Source organism: Vulpes lagopus, chromosome 16 (genome assembly GCF_018345385.1).
Source record: "Vulpes lagopus strain Blue_001 chromosome 16, ASM1834538v1, whole genome shotgun sequence".
NCBI classification, from domain to species: domain Eukaryota; kingdom Metazoa; phylum Chordata; class Mammalia; order Carnivora; family Canidae; genus Vulpes; species Vulpes lagopus.
The window spans coordinates 30505866-30526952 of record NC_054839.1 but is presented as its reverse complement, the minus strand read 5'-3'; the positions used below and the strand labels follow the sequence as shown (position 1 = coordinate 30526952).

Genomic DNA, 21087 nt, shown 5'->3' with positions numbered 1-21087 from the left:
CGAGAAGATAGACCAAAACTTGGAAAGGTGATACAGGTGGTCAAGCGGTGGTCCAGTAAGCTTGCAACTCCGGATAGGAAGGGTCAGGGTAGTTTTCACACATAACTTCTTTAATTTAGGGAAGCTCTCACCATGCGAGTTAAACGCAGAGCACCCACCCTCTGCAGAAGCCACAGATACCAACTGATAACTGAGAAGACACAAGTGTTTCAGAGCAGGAGGGCACAGAGCCATATCCAAAACCAAGGATACAACGTGCTAGCAGCACCAGAGGGATGTGGTACATTGTCACAAAGATTGGCATGTAAAGTCCCCGAGCAGGGATTCTCACTAGATAGCATATCATCTGAGGATGAGAACCAGTGGTGCAGACTTCTCTCTGAGTGTGTCAAGCACTCACAGTTCAAAGTCAATATTAATGGGATGAAACTGGATTCAATTCTTCTACCCGAAAGCCTCCCCCTGCCCCCCAAAGCAGATTTGCCAGTAATTTCCAAAAGATGTAAGAAGAGCACGCTTGCAGGTGAGGTCAGGGATACTGGGACAGAGGTTTTGTTTTCCTCGGTTCCCTTCCACCCCGTAAGTCTGACCTAATAGCTTGTAAATTATTAAAGAGATGGAGCACTATGCAATTTTACTCATGTTTCGCCTATAATGACTTTCGCTTGTCCTGTTCACTGCTTGATGGTCCACTCTTAGAATCGGGTCTGGAACAGTGAAGCGCTCCAAGACCTTTTGTTTGATGCACGGCTCGGAAACTGCTCTTGCTTTACCACGACGGGACTGGTGGGCACGGAATCCCTGGAGATGGACGGCTCTAGAGGAAGCTAACGCCCTGGGCGCTTCAGCAGCTGGCCTCTGTCCTGGAAGGACGTCTTCTTTCTCCCCGGCCTCCTGGCTCCCACCATTTTGTTTCTGTATTACCGATTAGTGGATTAATAGCATTGCCTCAGAGTCGTTCTGCTCCACGTTTTCACTTCCCAGCCCCCGGGGTAACGTGCCTGGCCCTCGGGTTCTCCGCGGGCTTCGTGGGCCCCGGGCCAGGGCTAAGGCCGTTGGGCAGGCACCTGCTGCGGGCGCCGGGAACCCGGGCTCGCCCACCCGCGCCGCGGGCGCTCGGCACAGCTGCGGAAGCGCCTCCGGCGGGAAAGCGCGGGCCGGGCCCAATCAGGCACCTGGGGTCGGGCGCAGGGGGGCGCCTCCTCCCGCCGCAGGTCCTCCGCCGGCCCCGCCCACCCGGCGTTCGCGCCCCGCCCCGCCCCGGGGCCGCGGCTAAAACCCGGAGCCGCCGCGCCGCCCTGGGGACCGGAGGCCGCTCTGAGCATGTGCAGAGCCGTTTGGCGGCGGCTGCCTCGGCCGGAGGCTGGGCCCCGGTGCTGATGCGAGCAGCCGGCTCGGCTCCTGCCCCAGCGTGGTCGGCGCCTCGGGCCGGGGCGGCAGGGAAGGAGCCGTAGCCTCCCCGCGGCCCGAGGAGCCGGCGCGGCGGCGCGTACCCCGCCCCAGCCCCCGCCCCCGCCCCCCGCGGCCGCGGCGCCCCCGGGGCCCACGATGATGGCGGAGCAGGTGAAATGCGCCTCCACAGGGGGCGGCTCCGGAGCGGGCTCCGGGCCGGTGGTGAACGCAGAGCTGGAGGTGAAGAAGCTGCAGGAGCTGGTGCGCAAGCTGGAGAAGCAGAACGAGCAGCTGCGGAGCCGGGCGGCGAGCGCGGCCGCCGCCCCGCACCTGCTGCTGCTGCCGCCGCCGCCGCCGCCCGCCGCGCCGCCGCCCGCCGGGGCCTGCAGCCCGTTGGGTCCCCGGAGCCCCCCGGCCGCCGCCGCCGCCGCCGCCGCCTCGGGGGGCCTGGGGCTCGGGCTGGCGCTGGGCGCCGGGGGCGGCGGCGGCGGCGCCTCCAGCCCCGCGTTCCCGGGCGCCTTCTGCCTGCCCAGCCCGGCACCCTCCCTGCTCTGCAGCCTGGCACAGCCCCCCGAGGCGCCCTTCGTCTACTTCAAGCCGGCGGCGGGCTTCTTCGGCGCGGGCGGCGGCGGGCCGGAGCCGGGGGGCGCGGGGACGCCGCCGGGGGGAGCCCCCGCGCCGCCCGCGCCGCCCTCGCCGCCGCCGACGCTGCTGGACGAGGTGGAGCCGCTGGACCTGGAGAGCGTGGCCGCCTGGCGGGACGAGGACGACTGCACCTGGTATTGCCGAGCTCCGCTGCCTCCCCCGGGGGCCGGCCTCGGAGGCCCGGGAGCGGGGTGGGCGTGGGCGGGGCAGCGGGGGGCTCGCGGTCGCCCCCGGACGCGGTGGCCGGGCAGGTGCCCAGGTCCGCGAGGAGCCGCGGCCTCTCCCGAGGGCGGAAACGTGCTTCTCGCCGCTGGGGCTGGCCCCGCCGGGGGTGAACCAGCCGGGCCGCTCCGGCTCCGCCTCCGCGGGTCCGCGCCCCCCTGCGGCTGCGGCCGCGGCCCCCAGCTCCGTGGGGGCATCCGCCGAAGAACCGGTGCCTCCTTGTTGTTACTCGGCCCAGTTCCCGCCCGCCCCATCATTTTTGGGGGGAGGCACGGGGGGTGGGGAGGGTTGGCCTCCGGCCTTCGCTCCCAGGCGGACCTCCTCGGAGACTGGTTCCTGCAGTCCGAGCCGTGCGGTCGCATGTCCCCGTTCGCTGCGTCTTCCTGGACCGCCTCTCATTTCACGGCCTGACTAGCCTTTTTGAGAGGTGCTGCCCTCACTGGCTCCCCTGTCTGTAATGGTGTCAAAGATGGGGGCTTTTCCAGAGGATGGGGGGGGTGGGCAGCTTGAAGACACTTTACTTCGAAACCAAGGATCTTTCTTTAATTTTCTTTTTTTTAATTTTTATTTTATTTTTTTTAATTTTCTTTTTTTTTTTAAAATCGAACTGTTGATTGAAGAAAAGGGAGACTAGAGAAACTTTATTATTATAATTATAATCATTATTGTTTTTTTAGAAACTAAGTTGGTTATCTAAGAACCTGTGGCTGGCAGCAGCATTTCACTGGAAATCTGGTTAGCTCTTCTCTCCATCAGTGACTAACTTTGAGGGGGAGGGTCCGATTACCTTAGTATTTTTACCCTACGTCCTCATGGAGTAAGTTCCTTTCGTGACCTACTTCTCTTGGTTGCTTCATTTGCTTTCCTCCATCTCCTAGGGGTAGTGGGACATGGGAAGATGAGTAGAAGCCTCAGAAAGTGGAACTTTGATTCCCGCAGGGAAAATGCACAGCTTTCACCTTTAAGTAGCTGTGGCAGGAAGAAGAGGTGGAGTCCTCCTTTTATCTCGGGTTCTTCCTGCTCGAGGAGGCTGGATTTCCCTCACTTTCTCTGTGGTCCTGTTGCATGATCTCACACGGAGGAATGGGAAACGGAGAATCTTAGTGGTTTTCTGTTGAGACCTGTGGTGTTCCATATACGTAGAGCTCCTGACTGCAAAGTACATTAATTGGTTTGAATTGCAGAATCGAAACGTATATGGAGCTGCATAAAGCATCTTCCTCCTCCTCAGTACTCTCCCTGTTGGCAGGCAGCTGTGCTGGTAGCTCAAGTTGTAAAAACCAAAACAACTCCCCACTTTTGGGAGCCTTATAAGCCGTTCTTTAGAGATTATACCTTTGTTTTTTGTGAAGCCCAGGCTGTATTGTAAACTCAGTTTCAGCCTGAACATGGCACTAGAAAAATGCTCTCATGTTGGTCGTTCTTAGGTTATAATAACTCTAAGCCCATATGTTGCTTTCTAATTACGTTACATTGATTTAGTTCCCACTTGGCCTTTTCTGGAAATATGTACTTAAATGGTAGAAGGAAACTTGTTTGTGTTTTTGATGGGCATCAATCCTGTACGTTAAAAGTGCTAGCATTTTTAAACGTATTATGATATGCTTATTATTTTGGAAGTGTATTCAAATGGGGTAGTATATACATAGCTAATATAGTAGTATTTTCTTCCATTGAATGGACTTCTGCCTATTGACCAACTACAGCTAGAATTTTGATATGTAGGCTTTTCTTTTGTAGTTTGTTTTTTGTCAAAATAGTATTGAAATAACTTTGGGGAAAAAAATGGCCTGCTCTGTGGGATTACTTTGTTAGCACTTTGGATGGTTTGAAGTGAATGTAAAGTATAGCAGGTTCTACTAATTTCACTCATCAGCTATTTAGGGGAGTACATAAATCAATGCCTTGACGCTTTACAGATGTTTCTACAGACAAGTGGCACATTGTTTTATGGCCTATCTTTTTCAAAACAGACATAGGATTAGAATTCCATGTGGAAAAATGGAGGCGTCATTACTCTTAGGTGGGATGTAATTAAAACATTTTAAGGACTCCTGATTTACAGAAAACTTTGTCTTAGCATCTTATAAATCAAAATATTTTTGTATTGCAATACCTTGGCCTCTTGCACAAATAACAGGTCTAATTCTCAAAGTTTAACCCACTTATTAATGCTTGCAAAGCTCTCTGATGTTCCTTCATCACTGCATACTATGTATGCACTTGTATAGTCTCAAAAGTGCTTTTCATTTGGATTGCCTAACATGTTTGCAGGGAGGCAACTTATTTTTTATTTCCTCTGTTAAACGACTGTAGTAGATAATATGTACCTGATTATTTAAAAAAAGTATTTAAAAATAGTTTTACATTTTCACACTGGAAGAAAAAAGATCCCCACAGATAGGAGTATGAAGTCATAGGAGTCTTCCTTCTTTTCTTCAATTCACTACCACGTTTCAGAGTTTCACAATTAACATGCTGTAGATTCTTCAAGATAAAAATATAATTAAACAAATATATACACAGCAGTTTTTTTTTTTTTTAATCTTTCACTGAATACATCTTGGACATCTTTGTCTCCCTGTAACAATTGCATTGTTGAAGTAACAGTAGTAAGGAACAGCTTACTGTTAACTGTCTTGCCTGTAATTTTTCATGCATTTTTATTGTGACTTCATTCTAATGGGCTAAAGAAAACTGGTTCTTGATTATTTAGAATAGTCCTTCCCATTAAGATGTCTTATTTTCAGGAAAGAAAACATTCTAGAAGTTCTTTCATGTTACTCATTTTTTTCTACAAACCTTGGAGTATTATACTTATATACTTTATACTTAAATTATACTTCTTCACCTTTTATTAACAATCTGGATAGGGGGCAGCCCGGGTGGTTCAGCGGTTTAGCGCCGCCTTCAGCCCAGGGCGTGATCCTGGAGACCCAGGATCGAGTCCCACTTCAGGCTCCCCGCATGGAGCCTGCTTTTCCCTTTGCCTGTGTTTCTGCCTCTCTCTCTCTCTGTGTCTCTCATGAATACATAAATAAAATCTAAAAAAAAAAAAAAATCTGGATAACCCTTGGCTCAAGAATTAGGTGTAGAAGGAAAACAGTGAATTGTAAAATCAATATTTGCTTGATGATAGCTCATTAATGAACAATCAGGTCTCTTAAGTCTTTTTTCCAAACAGTTATTTCACCCCTAAGTATCTTCTGTTTACAAAAAAACAATGTGAGAAGGATGGTGGTGTTCCTCTTTTCATTTTGATGAAAAGCTTTGAAACAGTTGTTTCATTTTAAATATTTATCTCAATTGAAATTAAATTATTTAATTTTGCTTTAATCTTAGCACTGGGCTGCTAGAATTAAATGCCTCAGAAAATTAGACTGTGGTTCCAGAACCCTAATTTTTTTTTTTTTTAAGATTTATTTATTTTGGAGGGAAAGCATGCATATGAGCTGAGAGGGGTCAAGGGAGAGGCAGAGAATCTCCAGCAGATTCCCTATTGAGCAGGGAGCCTGATGCAGGGCTCAAAATCAAGAGTCGGACGCTTAACCGACTGAGCTACCCAGGTGCCCCTATAACCTTCAGTCCAGTTATAATCCCGTAGTAAACTTCGCATTCTGCTATATGGATTCTTCAGTAATGCTACTAATTTGATGGCCTTAACTCTCTAGAATGCCATTAGGCTAGAAAGTAAAGGGGAGAATCTCAATATCGGGAGCAAATAAGCTCCAAGGATTGAAAAATTTTTAAAGATTTTATTTATTTATTTATTTATTTATTTATTTATTTATTTATTTATTTATTTATTTATGAGAGACACAGGCAGAGAGACATGGAGAGGGAGGAGAAGCAGGCTCCATGCAAGGAGCCCAATATGGGATTTGATCCCGGGAATCTGGGATCAGGCCCTGAGCCAAAGGCAGATGCTCAACCACTGAGCTACCCAGGTGTCCCCCAAGGATTGAAATTTTGATGCATGCCTGGAATATGTGGCTGGATGATTTGCCAGTCTGTATGGAAGGAGGTTTTCAAGATCACTGCCTCAATGTTCCTAGGCTGGCAAGCACCAGGGTATCCGGAAGAGAAATCAGATTAGTGTAAAGTTGCAAGGGGAGCAGTGAGTTGTTAACTGCATACTAGACCTTTCCATGACCCGTTTCAGCTCCTCTATTGCATGATTGAGGGATTGAAGCTCTGAGGTGAAGTGACTTGCATAGCTCCTCCAGTTTTTTATTCAAAGATTAAGACCACAGTTCAGATTGTTCAGACAGATTCAGAAGTGTTTACACCACTGATATTTTTCCTGAGCTTGGTTATGACCATTAGCATGCTATAGTCTTTTTAGTGGATTGTCCAGCATCTCTTTGTTTTTTAAAAAAAGAGCAGCAGGATATAAAATCAGAATGCATCATATCCTACAATACGAATTTGTCTTGATTAAACTTATTTCATTTTACATGTGTGTGCCCTGGGTAGGCATGGCAAATGTATTTGTGTGTTATGGTCACAGATAGAAAAATGGCATTTTACATCTTTTGAAAGCACAATGGTCTTGGGGAAAACAGGTGGAAAAGCAAAATGGTCTTGGGGAAAGCAGGTGGAAAAAGCAAAAACTCTTGAAGATAGGGTAGCACTGGGGAAAGCGCAGTCTTGCACACCTCAATCAGGAAGACAATTCTATATTCAGAAAATGTCAAGATAAAAATACGCCAGTCAACATAAAATACAGCCCCATATAGGGCTTTTATTTTAGTGGAGTGTCAGAAGAATATTGAGACTTATATAAAAGGGATGTGGCAGAGATTTTGAACTTGCCCAATTGGAAAGGACAGGAGAAAAGTTCAAAATTATATAAGGGGAAAAGGGTGATATGTACAAACTAAGGAAAATTTAATGAATGAGATATTTATCTTTCATGTGTCACACCAAGGCCCCGGGCAGTTGGCTAAATCCTTGCCAATTCTTCATCAAAACTGCTGAACACCTTGTACTATACATATGGCACAGCTAAATTAGACCACCTAAACTGTTTTTTTTTTTTCCATAATTGATTTTCAGTGAAAAGACCAGAGGGTGCTTCAGTTTCTGACAAATGCTAATTGAAAACCACAGTGTTTTCTAGAGGCAAACAGAGTTGAGCGAAGTATGTGCTGAGGTCCTCGAGAAACCCTGCAGTGAGACACCGAAATAGAATCTAGCTCTGACTGTGGGGCGGGAGAGAGAGTCTGCTGGAGGACAGTTCCATAACTCAAATTTGGACTTCATGTGTCCTTTTAATAGCTTAGTGGTGGTAAGATTACTTTGCAGTGGCTGACCAGTGTGACCCTAGCAGGTGCTGGTTAATCAAACACTTCAGTTTGACTAACGATTGATTGAGCTTATTAGGGCTGATATCTTAACTTTCCTTAAAATGGAACTTATGATGATTGAAGGCTCTTGAATTACATGTCTGAAAATTGCATGTATTCTTTCTCAGTGATAGGTCTGTAAAAGAGATGTATTTGCCGTATCATTTTTTTATTATCCGAAGGATGATGTTCGAGCCAAACATTTACTTGAGAATAACTGATTTTTTTTTCTAGATAGTTATAATAACTTCTTTTGAAGCACCCAGGTTGTTGTTGTTATAGCGGGCTTTGTGGTTTCCTGTCCTCCCAGTATTAGCACTTGTATTAAGTGAGGGCATCCAGAATGTGAAATGTATGGAAAGGAAGAGGTTCTATGAGAAAGCTAATCCCTTCTAGCCACATGCCTTTGGAAGTTATTGAAGCAAAGTCAAAGAAAAATAGTGTGACATTTTAAAAGATAGCTTTTCTAATATTTGAAGAATTCTCAAGTTTTGGATGAAGGTTTTTCTTCTATCTTGCCAGATTCAAATATACTTTAATTAGTAGAACTACAGAAGTTGAAAGAGCAGTTTGTAAGTCAGCAGGAATATTGTATTAATGATGGCAAAATAGGATATTGTAATAACAATAAATAAGGTGATTTTGGTGACTTTTTGGAAGATTGAGACCATTGAGGAGAAATAGAAGTTTTACCTTGCTTGTCTGATTTTGGAGCTACATCATCACTGTCTGCTTTTTTTCTTCTTTCTTCAGATCCAGCCCTAGGCCTCACCATAGAAATAGTAGGCTCATAGTAGGCTATCAAGGGTACATTGTTTGGAGACTGACTCTGAAAAAGATCATTTGTCTTACCATACATTTGCACAGTGCTTCTAAAGTCGTATCAAAGTAATGCAATTAATAGGACGTAAGCAGCAAGGATCTTTACAGAAAGCAGCAGCCCTTCCATCATTCCTATCACTTGATACTGTTTCTTTTGCTCTTTATTTCTGAACAGTCACTTGTACTACATGATCTTAGACATCTGTAGACTTGTTTTGGAAGATGAAGACAAAGCTTTCTTCTCCTCACTGCCAAACCACCAGATCTTCCTTTTTCATAATGGTTTTCATAATTTTTATAGTAAATCCTATGTAACACCTATATTATAACAGTTGTTAACTGAGCCCTGTTAATCCTATGTTACATTTATTTCCCTCTAATTCCTCTTTTCCCTCCAAGAGTTAGTAATGGCCTTTCTTTTCCCCCTTCAATTTCTTTAATCCCTATAACTAATTTTTCAAATACTCTACTGGAGCCATAAATTCCTTGATAAGGTCATACATATTTGACAGTCTCTTAAATCTGTTTTAAAAAATTTATTTTGTAATTTCATCCCTCCTGGAACTCTTAAGCCCATTGCTCCAGTCTTTACTTATTAGGCTGCATGCACAGTGCTGTGTTAATGGGAATTCCTTAGGTTTCTTGCTTATGTAGGACCTCTCATTTTTAAGATTCTTTATCTTCATCTTTCAGTTATTCTAGTAGGTGGGGCACAGCCTCCAGTAGTTTTCTGAGAAAGAACATATGTATGAGAAGTACACTGTGAACTCCTGCTTATTTAAAAATGTCTTTATCCTCATAAAAGGTTCATAGTTGGGCTGGGTATAAAAAGCCTAAGTCACTTTCTCTTATGTTTGAAGGCATTGTTCCATTTTGTTCTAATTTTTACCATGTTTTAGACTTTGAAGTACACTGTTATTTGGATACCTAATCCTTCTTGGCTTTTTTAGTTTTCTTTATCCCTAGTTTTCTAAAATGTCTTGTTGTACCTTGGTATGGGACTCTGTTGTACTGGACATTTGTGGGTGTTCTCACTTTAGAACTCAATGGCCTGCCTTCAATTCTCGAATTTTCTGCCCCCTTTTAAAAATAAGCTTCTCTCTGCATGTGTGCATGTGTATATGTGTATGTTTTAGAACCTGTGATAATCAGATGTAGGCTTACTTGGTGCAAATTTAATTTTTTAATGCCTTCTGTCATTGTCAGTCTGTGTCTTTGTTTTGCATTTGGGAAATTTCTTAAACTTGGTCTTCCAAACTCATTGCATTTTTTGTTCTGCTGAAATAGTTCCATTTCCCAAGAATGAAGAAACTTTCTTTTTAAATATTTTTTTGTGAATGTAACATTTTATCTGATGATACCAAGTATGGTTGTCTTGGGTTTTTCTTCAGTTCTCTGCATTGTTTTCTCATTTCCCCCCCCTCTACTTTTAGACTCAGGCTTCTAATGTAAAAGGAATATTCTAAGTATCTCGTGTTACTGATTATCTGCTTATATCCCAAGGGGGTAGGTATTGAAGTTGATCTAAAGTTCTGCATAGTGATGCTTTTTACCAAGTGATTGGATGGGTACCCAGTTCAAGTTTCAGTTTTTCTAGGTCTTCTCTTGGGTTAATCTGTCTCTAGACACAAACTTCTGTACTCCTGGGAGCTATAAGTAAGGCAGTCAATTCTAGGAATGTAAAGAGAAAGTGGGACTAGGGTTTTAACCAGTCAACATGTAGACTTCATTTCATTTCTCTGGTTCAGTAAAGTACTTAATCTTACCTTTAGCTAAATTTGATGTGCCTGAAGTCAGCTTCTGGGTCAGCCTCTGGCATTAGGTTGTGATGGAGAAGAGGTGGTGGGAGTGAGCACTGCTTTTGAATATGCTACAAGGCTGTATGGTCAAATGAAAGAACTATATTACATAGGTCCTAAGGAATTAAGGAAATCTTTTTATAGAATTACCCTATAAGCAAAAAAAAAAAAAAAAAAAAAAAGAAAAAAAAAAAAGCCCCACAAAAACTACCAGCAAAAAAATCCAAGTGGTGAGAGTACCTAAAATCCTGAGTTAACATGGTGGGTAGAAGTCTTCTAATGGAGGATATGAGCAGTTCTTATGATGCTAGAGGTAATGAGCAGAACAGTGTTTCACACAGTAACTTCAAGTGGCAGCTGAGAGGGATTTGAGTGTAAGCAGAGACTCAGGCAGTGACATGAGTTTTTGCACGTATAAAAAGGTGGGATAACTTATTAAAGCTGTTGAAAGAGAAGTTCCATTTCCTCTCTAAAAAAAAATAAATAAATAAAATAAAAAAGGGGTACTTGGGTGGCTCACTCAGTTAAGCATCTGACTCTTGATTTTTTTTAAAAAAAAATATTTTATTTATTCATTTATGAGAGACAGAGAGAGGCAGAGACACAGGAAGAGGGTCTCCAGAATCATGCCCTGAGCCGAAGGTAGACGCTCAACCACTGAGCCACCCAGGTGTCCCTCTGAGTCTTGATTTTGACTCAGGTCATGATCTCAGGGTTGAGAGATTGAGCCCTGTGTCGGGCTCCACACTGAGCATGGAGTCTGTTTAAGATTATCCCTCGCCCCTCCCTCCACCCTGGCAAAATAAAATTCCACAGTTGACAATTTACTGGCTCATTTGTGTCAAGGCTGTGGCACCTGCTTGTTGTTTCACCTTGAATGGCTACTCAAGTCTCAAGAACATTCAAGGATAGAAAACACTTCCTGTGTTGTGAATTTTTTTTAGCCTTATTGACGCATAAATGAAGTATAAGCTGTGTATATTAAAATATGCAGGTCTTGACATATATACACACCCATAAGACCATCACCACAATCAAGGGAGCGAACACCTTAATGCTCCCAGTTTCTCTGGCTCCTGCCTACTTCCTGTCAAGGCAGCCAACCACTGGTCTGCTTTCTGTGAGTCTAGAGTAGTTTGTGTTTTCTATATTCTCATACCTATGAAGTTACATAGTATGTACTGTTTTTCATTTGTTTTTGGTCTGGCTTCTTATACTCAAGATAATTATTTTGAAATTCATCTGTGTTGTTACATGAATCAATTCAGTCCTTCATATTGTGAGAACTGTTAGATTGCATGGATGTAGCAATGTTTTTTTTTATTATTATTCATACGTCTTTTATGAACATCTTGGCTGTTTTCAAGTTTTGGCTATTACAAATAAGTCTTTGTGGGGACACATGCATTCATCTCTTTTGAATAAATACTTAATGGCTGTTGAGAGGCTGGAACAGAGAGGAGGTGTATGTTAACTTTTTAGGAAGCTGCCAAAATCTTTCCCCAACTGGTTATGCTGTTTCACATTTCCACTAATACTGTGTGAGAGGTTCAGTTGTACCTCCTCATACTAGTCATGGCCAGTTTTTTTTTTTTTTTAAGATTTTATTTATTCATGAGACACAGAGAGAGGCAGAGACATAGGCAGAGGAAGAAGCAGGCTTCACACAGGGAGCCCGATGTGGGACTTGATCCTCAGACTCTGGGATCACGCCCTGAGCCCAAGGCAGATGCTCAACCGCTGAGCCACCCAGGCGTCCCAACAGCCAGTCTTTAATTTTAGCCACTCTAGTAGATATGTGGTAGTACCTCATAGTGGTTCTGCTTGCATTTTTTTAATGACAGATGATGAGCATATTTTCCAAATGTTTGCCATTCATAGATTTTCTTTGGCGAAATGTCTGTTCAAATCTTCTGTACATTTTTAAAAATTAGATTATTGAGTTTGCAGAGTTTTTATGTATATTCTACATACATGTCTTTTTGATCAGATATGTGATTTGCAAATATTTTTACCCAATCTATGGTTTATCATTTATTCTCTTTCAAAAAGCAAAGTTGTCATTTTTATTTTATCGAATTCAAATTGATAAATTTTTCTTTTATGGATCATACTTTCCATCTAAGAAATTGTATCTAAGAAGTACTTGCCAACCTAAGAACACAAAGACTTTGCCCATGGTTTCTTTTAAAAATTTGTAGTTCTAGGTTTTACATTTTTGGAAATCTGTTTTGAGTTAACTTGGATATTATGTAAAGTATGGGTCAAAATTTATTTTTTGTATTTGGATATCCATTTGTTTCAGCACGATTTGCTCAAAAGACTATCTTTTCTTCATTGACCTTTATACTTAAGAATCAGTTTTCCGCATGCATGTAGTTCTAGAGCATCTTGTTTCCCCATTGATCTATATTATCTTTGTCATACTAAACTGTCTCCACTATTATAGCTTTGTAATATGTCTCAATCAAGGATAACTCTCCAACTTCATTGTTTTTTAAAGGTAGTTTAGACTATTCCATAGTTGACTAATTTAGTGGCTGATTTATGTCAGGGCTGTGCATTTCCATATGAATTTTAGAATCAGCTTTCATATTTCTTCAAGAAGCTTACTGAACTTTTGGGATTTTGCTAAATAGATAAATTTAGGGATAACTGACATCTTAACAGTATTTAGTCTTCTGAACCGTGAAACATAGTCTGTCTTTCCATTTATATCTTTTGTAGTTTCTCTCAGAATGTGTTGTAGTTCTTAGCATATAGGGGCTTGACATCCTGTATCAGATTTATCTTAGGCATCTTATGTTTTTATGCTATTGTAAATGGGAAGTGAAATTTCAAAAATACTGATTGTTGCTAATATAGAATTGCAGTTAACTTTTGTATTTTGATCTCGTATGCTATAGTCTTTTTCCTAAACTTTCTTATCAGTTTTAGTATCTTTTTTGTAGTTTCCTCCGATTTTTTACATAGATGATCATGTAATCTGTGAATAAAGATAGATTGACTACTCACTTCCAGTCTAAATGTTTTTATTGCATGATTGCAGTAGCTAGAACCTCTAGTCCTTGTTTTGTTCCTGATGTTAGGGGAAAAGGGTTCAATATTTCACTGTTAATGCTATTTTTGTAAATGTCTTTATTCAGATCAAAGGTGTTACTTTCTATTCTTTTATCAGGCTTTGCTGTGCTGTGGAGGGCTTTTCTGTGTTGTTGAGATTCTTATATGCCTTTCCTATGTTAAGCTACACTGATTGAATGTTAAGCCAACCTTTCATTCCTGAGATAAACCCCACTTACTAATGATGAAGTATCCCTTTTGTATATGGTTGGACTCAATTTGCTAAAATATCCAGATTTTTGCTTCTACATTCATGAAGGATATTGGTCTTCAATTTCTTTTCTGTGTGATATTTGGTAGAATTCAGCAGTGAAACCTTTTGGGCCTAGACTTTTTGTTGTGGGTTTTGCTTTTATATCCTTTTACTTTTAACCTGTGTGGTTATATTTCAAGTGCATCTGTTGGAGACAGCATATAATTGAGTCCCTTCTGACTACTTTAAAAATAAGGAGAAACTTGCCCATCAGAATATTTCCCCTTAGTTTTTATTGGCTAGAATTGTATCCAGAGCCTTTGCCTAAAACAGGGGGGGCAAACAGGAATGATAGAATTACTTAATTGGTTTAGCCCAGTGCATCTGTCTCCAGGTGAAGTCTCCAGACAGCAGTACCAGCATCACCTGGAAACTTGGTAGACATTCAAATTCTTTGGCCACATTCCAAACCTTCTGAGTTGGGTAGATTAGACCTGCCTGCAATCAGGGGTTAGCAATTTGTGTTTTAACAAGCCCGTTGAGAGATTTTGATGTACCAAAGATTGAGAACAGCTGACTTAGACTAGCCTTTGGATAACTGGAGTGAGCTACCTAGTACTGTACTCTTCAGGGGTGAGGGTGGAAAGGATGGATTTATATATTTATATAGGTATTAATCTTGTCATAGTAGACTGAAGTGAGCCCAGGAATAAGAATTTTTAATTAATCAGTATTCTCCTGATGAAGGGAGGACTGTGGGGGCAAACTAAGGGAAGAATGGTGTATTAGGTTTACCACTGAATCGATTAAAAGATATTTTAGAATATGCATCTGTAACAGAAGTTAGCAAACTGTGTCTTAGAGCCAAGTTGGCCCTGCTGCATGATTTGTATGGCTGGACAGCTAGATTTGTACATTTTTAAATGACTGAAAAAACCTCCAAAAGAATACTATTTCATGACATTGAAAATTATGGGAAATTCAAGTTTCAGTATCTGTAAATAGTTTATAGTAATACAGCCCTACTTACAATACATACTATCTATGATACTTTGGGGGCTGCCATAATAGAATTGAGGGGTTGTGACAGTGACTGTGTGGCCCACAAAACCTAAATATTTACTAGCTGACCCTTAATAGAAAAAGTTTGCCACGCTCTGGTCTATACTATTTCCTAACCATCTTGGGTAACTGAGGAATTATTTTGACAGGTAGGGGTCCCGACTGTAATGGTATAAGAATAAATAATGAAGTTATGGTATTTCAAGAATACATACTCATTAGAATCATGGTAGCTTTGTTTAAAGGAGTATTACTTTAAAGTGATTTGCAATGATAATACAGGTTTATAAATAAAGGTTAATTACTAGAAGCAGTGATTAAAATTTTTTCTCTTCCTTTTTTAGTCAGCTAGAAAGCTGAACCTTTTTTGTACAACCCTAAAAATATTCTATAGTTTACCTTAGCGCCGTGTGTCAGAGAGAAAATCTTTAACTTAAAGTTGGTGGTTATTTTGAATTCTACCCATTGCTGTGTAAAGGTACAGATACTGAAAGCAAATTTTTCCTTAAACATATCTTTGGAAGCTGTTTGGCTCTCGTGAGAAAGAGGCACATAGCAAGTTTAGTTTGGATTTGAGATGTGGCAAGGAGGGGATATCTGATTATTTAAGGGCTGAGAGAATCAACAGACTTTCACTTATTTTTAGACTGATATTTTTAAAAAGCACATACAATTTGCCTTGTTTGCTAGGTCATGTTTACACACATTTGCCCAGTTTGTCTAAGATTCTGTTACTAAAGAGACAGATGAAAGAGTTCATTTCTACCAGTGCAAGTGAGGTAGTCAGATTGTCACGTACTCGTTCAAGGCTAGTTCAGTAACAAAAGCCTCTGATGTCTGACTCTGGGACATAGTTCCATAGTTTCTTGAAGTCCCCCTTCCCACCAGGCTATAGAAATCATCACATTTTATTTGGGTTTATTTGCCTGTTAAGAAATAATTTCGATATTTGAAGCAATCCAATGTGAGTTGTTTCCATAGAAACTGTTAAATACATGTTGTTTTCCCTAGAAGAGAGGTCATCTCTATAAACCTATATAAACCTATAATGTAGATTTCTTTTTTTAAGGTTATACGTTGGCTCTTCAAAGACATTCACATCATCAGAGAAATCCCTGAGCCCTTTGCAGTGGTGTAGACACGTCCTAGATAACCCGACTCCAGAGATGGAAGCAGCAAGGCGTTCCCTGTGCTTTAGACTGGAGCAAGGTAATTTCGAACCTGTACATTTATGCTCTCAAACTCTTGCCACTATTAATTCTGTTTTCGTTGCTGGTTTTGGAACTGACACTTCAATGGAAAAGCCTTCCCCAAAGGTGCAGTGATTGCATGCGATTTGCTTCACAATCCTTCCGCACCAGGGTTTCTCAATGTAGAATATATTTATTTTCATGCTTGTTTTTAGCCATATTCTTAGCTTGTTTCAGTTTGTACCAAAAGGTAGGAATACATATTATTTTTCTGTGTTTTTTTTTTTCTTTCTATTTGCAGATATACCGGAAGGTAAAATCCTTCAGCCTTAAATTCTCTGGGGATAGTAACAGGTGGTGTGACTGAATTCCAAGAAGGAAAACTGAAGTTTCTTTGGGACCTGAGTATTGACCTTTTTGAGTTCCATAAATACTTAGTTGGTTGTATAACTGCAAGTCCTAACCTTTATAAACTGGGAAATAATCTTTATATTGTATATGACATTTATTGACTTATGGGGCCCAACATAAGTTTAAAGAAAAAAAAATTAGGACTGTTGTGGAAGGAAAAGCAGCCAAAGGAATTAGCAGTCCTTAGCTCCTTGCCATTTTATGTTTGATTAAGGCGGTGATTACTTAGGTTTTTGCTCATCTCTTAACCTCTCAGTATCTTTTTCTATCTAGGAGCACTGTTTCCATTCCATGGACTACTTGTATCCAAGTCACACTTGAACTTGGAAATGCAGATTCCTTCCTTTTCCAGATTAAACAACCAGAGTAGCTGCAAGTAGGGCCATGGGGATTTGCACTGACAAGTTCACCAGTGTGATTGTTACACACAGTGAAGTTTCAGAACACTACCTGTGAAGCTCTTCAGGGATAATCAAAATCTGGACATGAGACAGTATATAATAGGTGACATTTTTTTGAGCTCTGAATTCTGTGACAGTCATTATATTCAGTTCTTTATTTTATTCAGTCTAACCACACTCCTCTGAGCTAGGTACTATACTCACTTTTAGAGAAGAGACAGGTGAGGTTGAAAGAAGTTCAGAGGATTATTGGGCCCAGAGCAAAACCCCAGAGGCAGAGCCAGAAGCTGGGTCTCCCTGACCTGAAAGACTGTCTTTCACCAATGTTCAATGCTTTTTTTTTGGCACAGTCCTAAGTAAATATCAACAGAAATTTGTCTTAAATATTTGGGAAACTCAAATTAAAAGGCACGTTATATTAACATTTTAACTAAAACAAAATAAGTGATTTAGTAATAAGTTGAAGGGTGGAAATAGGAACAAAGGTGTAGCACTAGGGTTAAAACTTTGGCAACAGATGCTTATCAAAGAGAGCAGCCATGTGAGTCAGTGGACTCCAGCCTTGATCCTATTCCCATTTACCCAACTGACCCCTAAGCAAACCATTAAATGCCTCTGGACTTTTTAAAGGTTGTATAGACGGTCTCTAAGGTTCTTGATTCAAGGACTCTTTATATGGAAATTTTTATTTATGAATTTGGCTCAGTTTCATTTGAAGTAAAATTCAAATGAAATTCAGATAGAACTAGAATCATTTAGTTCAGGGTCAACACATTTTTTCTGAAAAGGACCTGATAGCAAGTATTTTAGGCTTTGCAGGCCATACATTCTCTACCATCAATAAAAAGTAGCCATAGATGCAAACGTTAATAAACAAAGCTGTGTTCCAATAACTCTTTATCTGTTAGACACTGAGATTTAAATTCTATGATTTTTTTTCTAGGTGTCACAAAATATATTCTTTTGATTTTTCTGTTTCTTAACCATTAAAAAAACGCAAACCCATAAAAGCCATTCTTAGCTGGTAGGTATTACAGAACTGGGGTGAGCTGTATTGGGGTCACCCAGACCATAGTTTGCGACCCCTGCTTCATTTGCACACAAGGTAGATTTATATATAAAGTTGATTTAAAAAAATAGAGGCTTTGTTAAATTTAATTTAATCCTTACTGGTGGCTGCTTTTGAGATTTGAGACCAAGTGCCCAATTATCTAATTTCCTTTCATTGACAAGGGGCTGAAGCAGAATGGTAAGGTTGTGAAGACATGAATTGATGTGCTGTAGTTTTATTCATAATGTATTTAAATTTCATGTAAGAGTTTAAGCAGAGAACTAGCTTTTCAAAACCTACCTTAGTGTTTTGCAAAATTTGTATCTAAGTCTAAATCCTCTTTTGCTGTGAGATTAAATGCTTTTGTTCTCTAATCTCTTCATGAGATAAGAAGTCACTGTCTACCATAGGTTGTTCTTCAGATGAAATTTTTTTGAAATTTAACTTATATTTTGGGCACCTGGGTGGCTCAGTCGGTGAATCATCTGCTTTAGGCTTAGGAAATAATCCCAGAGTCCTTGGATTGAGCCCCAGATCGGGGTCCCTGCTCAGTGGGGAGCCTGCTTTTCCCTCTCCCTCTGCCTCCTGGCTCCTATTCTCTCTGTCTCACTCCTATCTTAAATAAATAAGCTCTTAAAAAAAAAAAAAGAAGAAAAAGAAATGTAACTTATATTCATAAGGCAATTTGTCTACAGTTTATAAAGTATTAGTCTTATGGGTATTATAAGGAAAATAGTAGATTGCTACCCCATCTCTCATGCCCATTTGATTACCCAGATGTTGTATTTGTTTTGGTTTTGCTCTCTATCCCATTAAATTCCCATACCTTTGCAGCCATGGCTTGACTTGTCAACTTCTTGCTTTGGATGGTGAAGGTTTAATTCTTTGAACACTCTTTTCCCCTTACTCTTTTTCTTTGCACATCTTCCCATGTAGCTTTTTACCAATTTGGGGATGCATTCATATTGATTACAACAGACATAATCCCATCTCAGCCATGCCGTGTTTTATCGTTATGTTTCTTTTTTCATCTAACCTTTTGTTTTTCCTAGAGCTAATTGTGAAAAGACACTTACATGCTGTTTTGGTTTTTGCCATTAATTTACCTCCAGTCTCTCCAAATAAACCAACTTCAGTGCAGTTAGATGTACAAATCCACCAAGGGTTTTATTTCCCTTTATGTTTGAATTGTTCCTGCTGGTACTGCCCTCTGACCACCTAGTATGCTCTGAACTGCTGCTCTGCAGGCTGGCGTAGCACTGTCCTTCTGGGACTTTCCCTCGCCCTTGTCCCAGGAATTCTGTCCTTTCCTCCGTGTAGCAGTGCCTGTTTCCTGGGGGCCATCCCTGCCTTTCTCTGATAGTCCCTCTCTCGGTGAAATTCATTCTCCTGTTGCCTTTTCAGGGGAGGAGGAGAGGAAAGAGGATATGGGGGAGGTAAACCTTGAGAACCTCCTATATCTGAAAATGTCTTAATTGTATCTTCAGTCTTGATTGTTCTTTGAGCTAGGTGTAGAATTCTAGGTTGGAAACCATGTCTGACAGAGTTGAGAATACATTATTTCATTATACTTCAGCTCTGGGGTTGCTGTGGAAGTCCTGTACCATTCTAATTTCTGATTTCTGGGAGCTTTCTATAAAACACCTTTTAAATAGAATCTCAGAATCTTTTCATTCCTAGTATGTGACATTTTATTTTATTTTATTTTTTGTGCTAGTGAAGATTTTAACCAGGGACCTTAAATACTGCAAAATGTATTGCATTCTTTGTAAATCCCTCCTGCCCTCCAGCTTTCTCTATTCTTTCATTCTAGATATTGCTTTTAGCCAGAGGTTGAATCTCCTAGATCAATGTTCAGATTTTTATATTCTTTTTTTAAGTTTTTTTTTTTTATTTGTTTATTCATGAGACACACAGAGGGGGTGGCGGTAGAAACACAGGCAAAGGGAGAAGCAGGCTCCATGCAGGGAGCCTGACATGGGACTCTATCCCAGGTCTCCAGGATCACGCCCAGGACTGTAGGTGGTGCTCAACCGCTGAGCCCCCCGGGCTGCCCAGATTTTTATATTCTGTCATGTTTTCTCTCCCTGGTATTGATGTTCTGTTTTCTTGAAGATTGTAAAAATTCCTTGCTGAAACTCCTTTGCTGCATATCTATTCAGTCCATTTTATGTGCCAGGTACCTGTAGGAAATGGGAATGCAGCTGTGACTACACAGACGTCAAGCCCTTGCCATTGCTGAGTTTACCTTCTAGTACCTACACCTTCACTTAATCCTCCTGCTTTTGTATGATGCCCTTATTTGTGGAAGGTATCTTACATCTAGTAGCTTTTTATTTGTTTATTTAAGCAACAGAATAAAAATGGGAGACACACAGCTGCTTGGTGGGGGAGGCCATTGAGGGTCCCAGTATTTTCTTCAACAGTCATCCTGGTTTTGCTTCACTCTAAAGCTCCCTGCCCTCTCTGGTCTATGCTGCACATCCAGTTCCAGAACGTTCCAGGTTCTTGTTGGCTTGTCCCTCACTGTGGGCCCTTGAAGCAGAGAATATCGAAATCCAAGTCCGTTACCTAATGTTTATCCCTTTTCCCTTTCTAAATCAAGTGACCTCCTCAGACTGATAATGACTTTTTTCCTGTCTGCTCTTCCTTGTGGGTTTAGAAGACTCGAGTTTGGCTGGCTGTCATTCCAGTGTGGGTTTCTTTCTTTCTTTCTTTTTTTTTTTTTTTACATTTTATTGTTTAGGTATAATTGACAGTTTCAGGTCCACAATGTAGTAATTCATAATTTTATGCATTTTTCAGGGCTCATCAAGATAAGTGTAGTTATAATTCCCTTTATCTGTTTCACATATTTCTCCCTCTGCCCCTTTCCTGGTAATCACCAGTTCTCTGTCTTTAAGAGCCTGTTTCTTGGCCTCTTTTCTTTATTCATTTTGTTTCTTAAATTCCACATGAGTGAAATCATATGGTATTTGTCTTGCTTCACTTAGCATTATACTCTCTAGTTCATCCACATTGTTGCAATGGTAAGATTTCATTCTTTTTTTATGGTTGAGTAATATTCCATTATACACACACCCACACCCCCCCCCCCCACACACACACCATATCTTCTTTATCCATCTATCAGTAGGCACTTGGGTTGCTTCCATATGTTGACTCTCATAAATAATGCTGCATTAGATATAGGAGTGTGTATATGTTTTCAAGTTAGTGTTTTCATATTCTTTGGGTAAATACCCAGTATTTACTGAAATTACTGGATCATAGGGTAATTCTGTTTTTAAAGTCCTAGTCACAGCAGTAGGTAAGAAAAAGAAATAAAAGGCATCCAAATTGGTAAGAAAGAAGTAAAACTTTCACTATTTGCAGATGATGTGATACTATATATAGAAACCCTGAAAACTCCAGCAAAAAACTACTAGAAC

The 21087-nt window shown here is 41.2% G+C and overlaps 1 protein-coding gene across 2 annotated transcripts in view; it reads left to right on the top strand.

Moving 5' to 3' along the window:
* Nucleotides 1-1306: 1306 nt before the first annotated feature.
* Nucleotides 1307-21087, top strand: part of SLAIN1 (SLAIN motif family member 1) — a 58416-nt gene continuing 38635 nt past the window's right edge. For both annotated transcript variants that reach the window (XM_041731366.1, XM_041731365.1), the window contains exons 1-2: nt 1307-2171; nt 15673-15812. In XM_041731366.1, the coding sequence (XP_041587300.1) occupies nt 1549-2171; nt 15673-15812 (763 nt within the window). In that variant the 5' untranslated portion in view covers nt 1307-1548. The remainder of the gene's footprint in view (nt 2172-15672; nt 15813-21087) is intronic.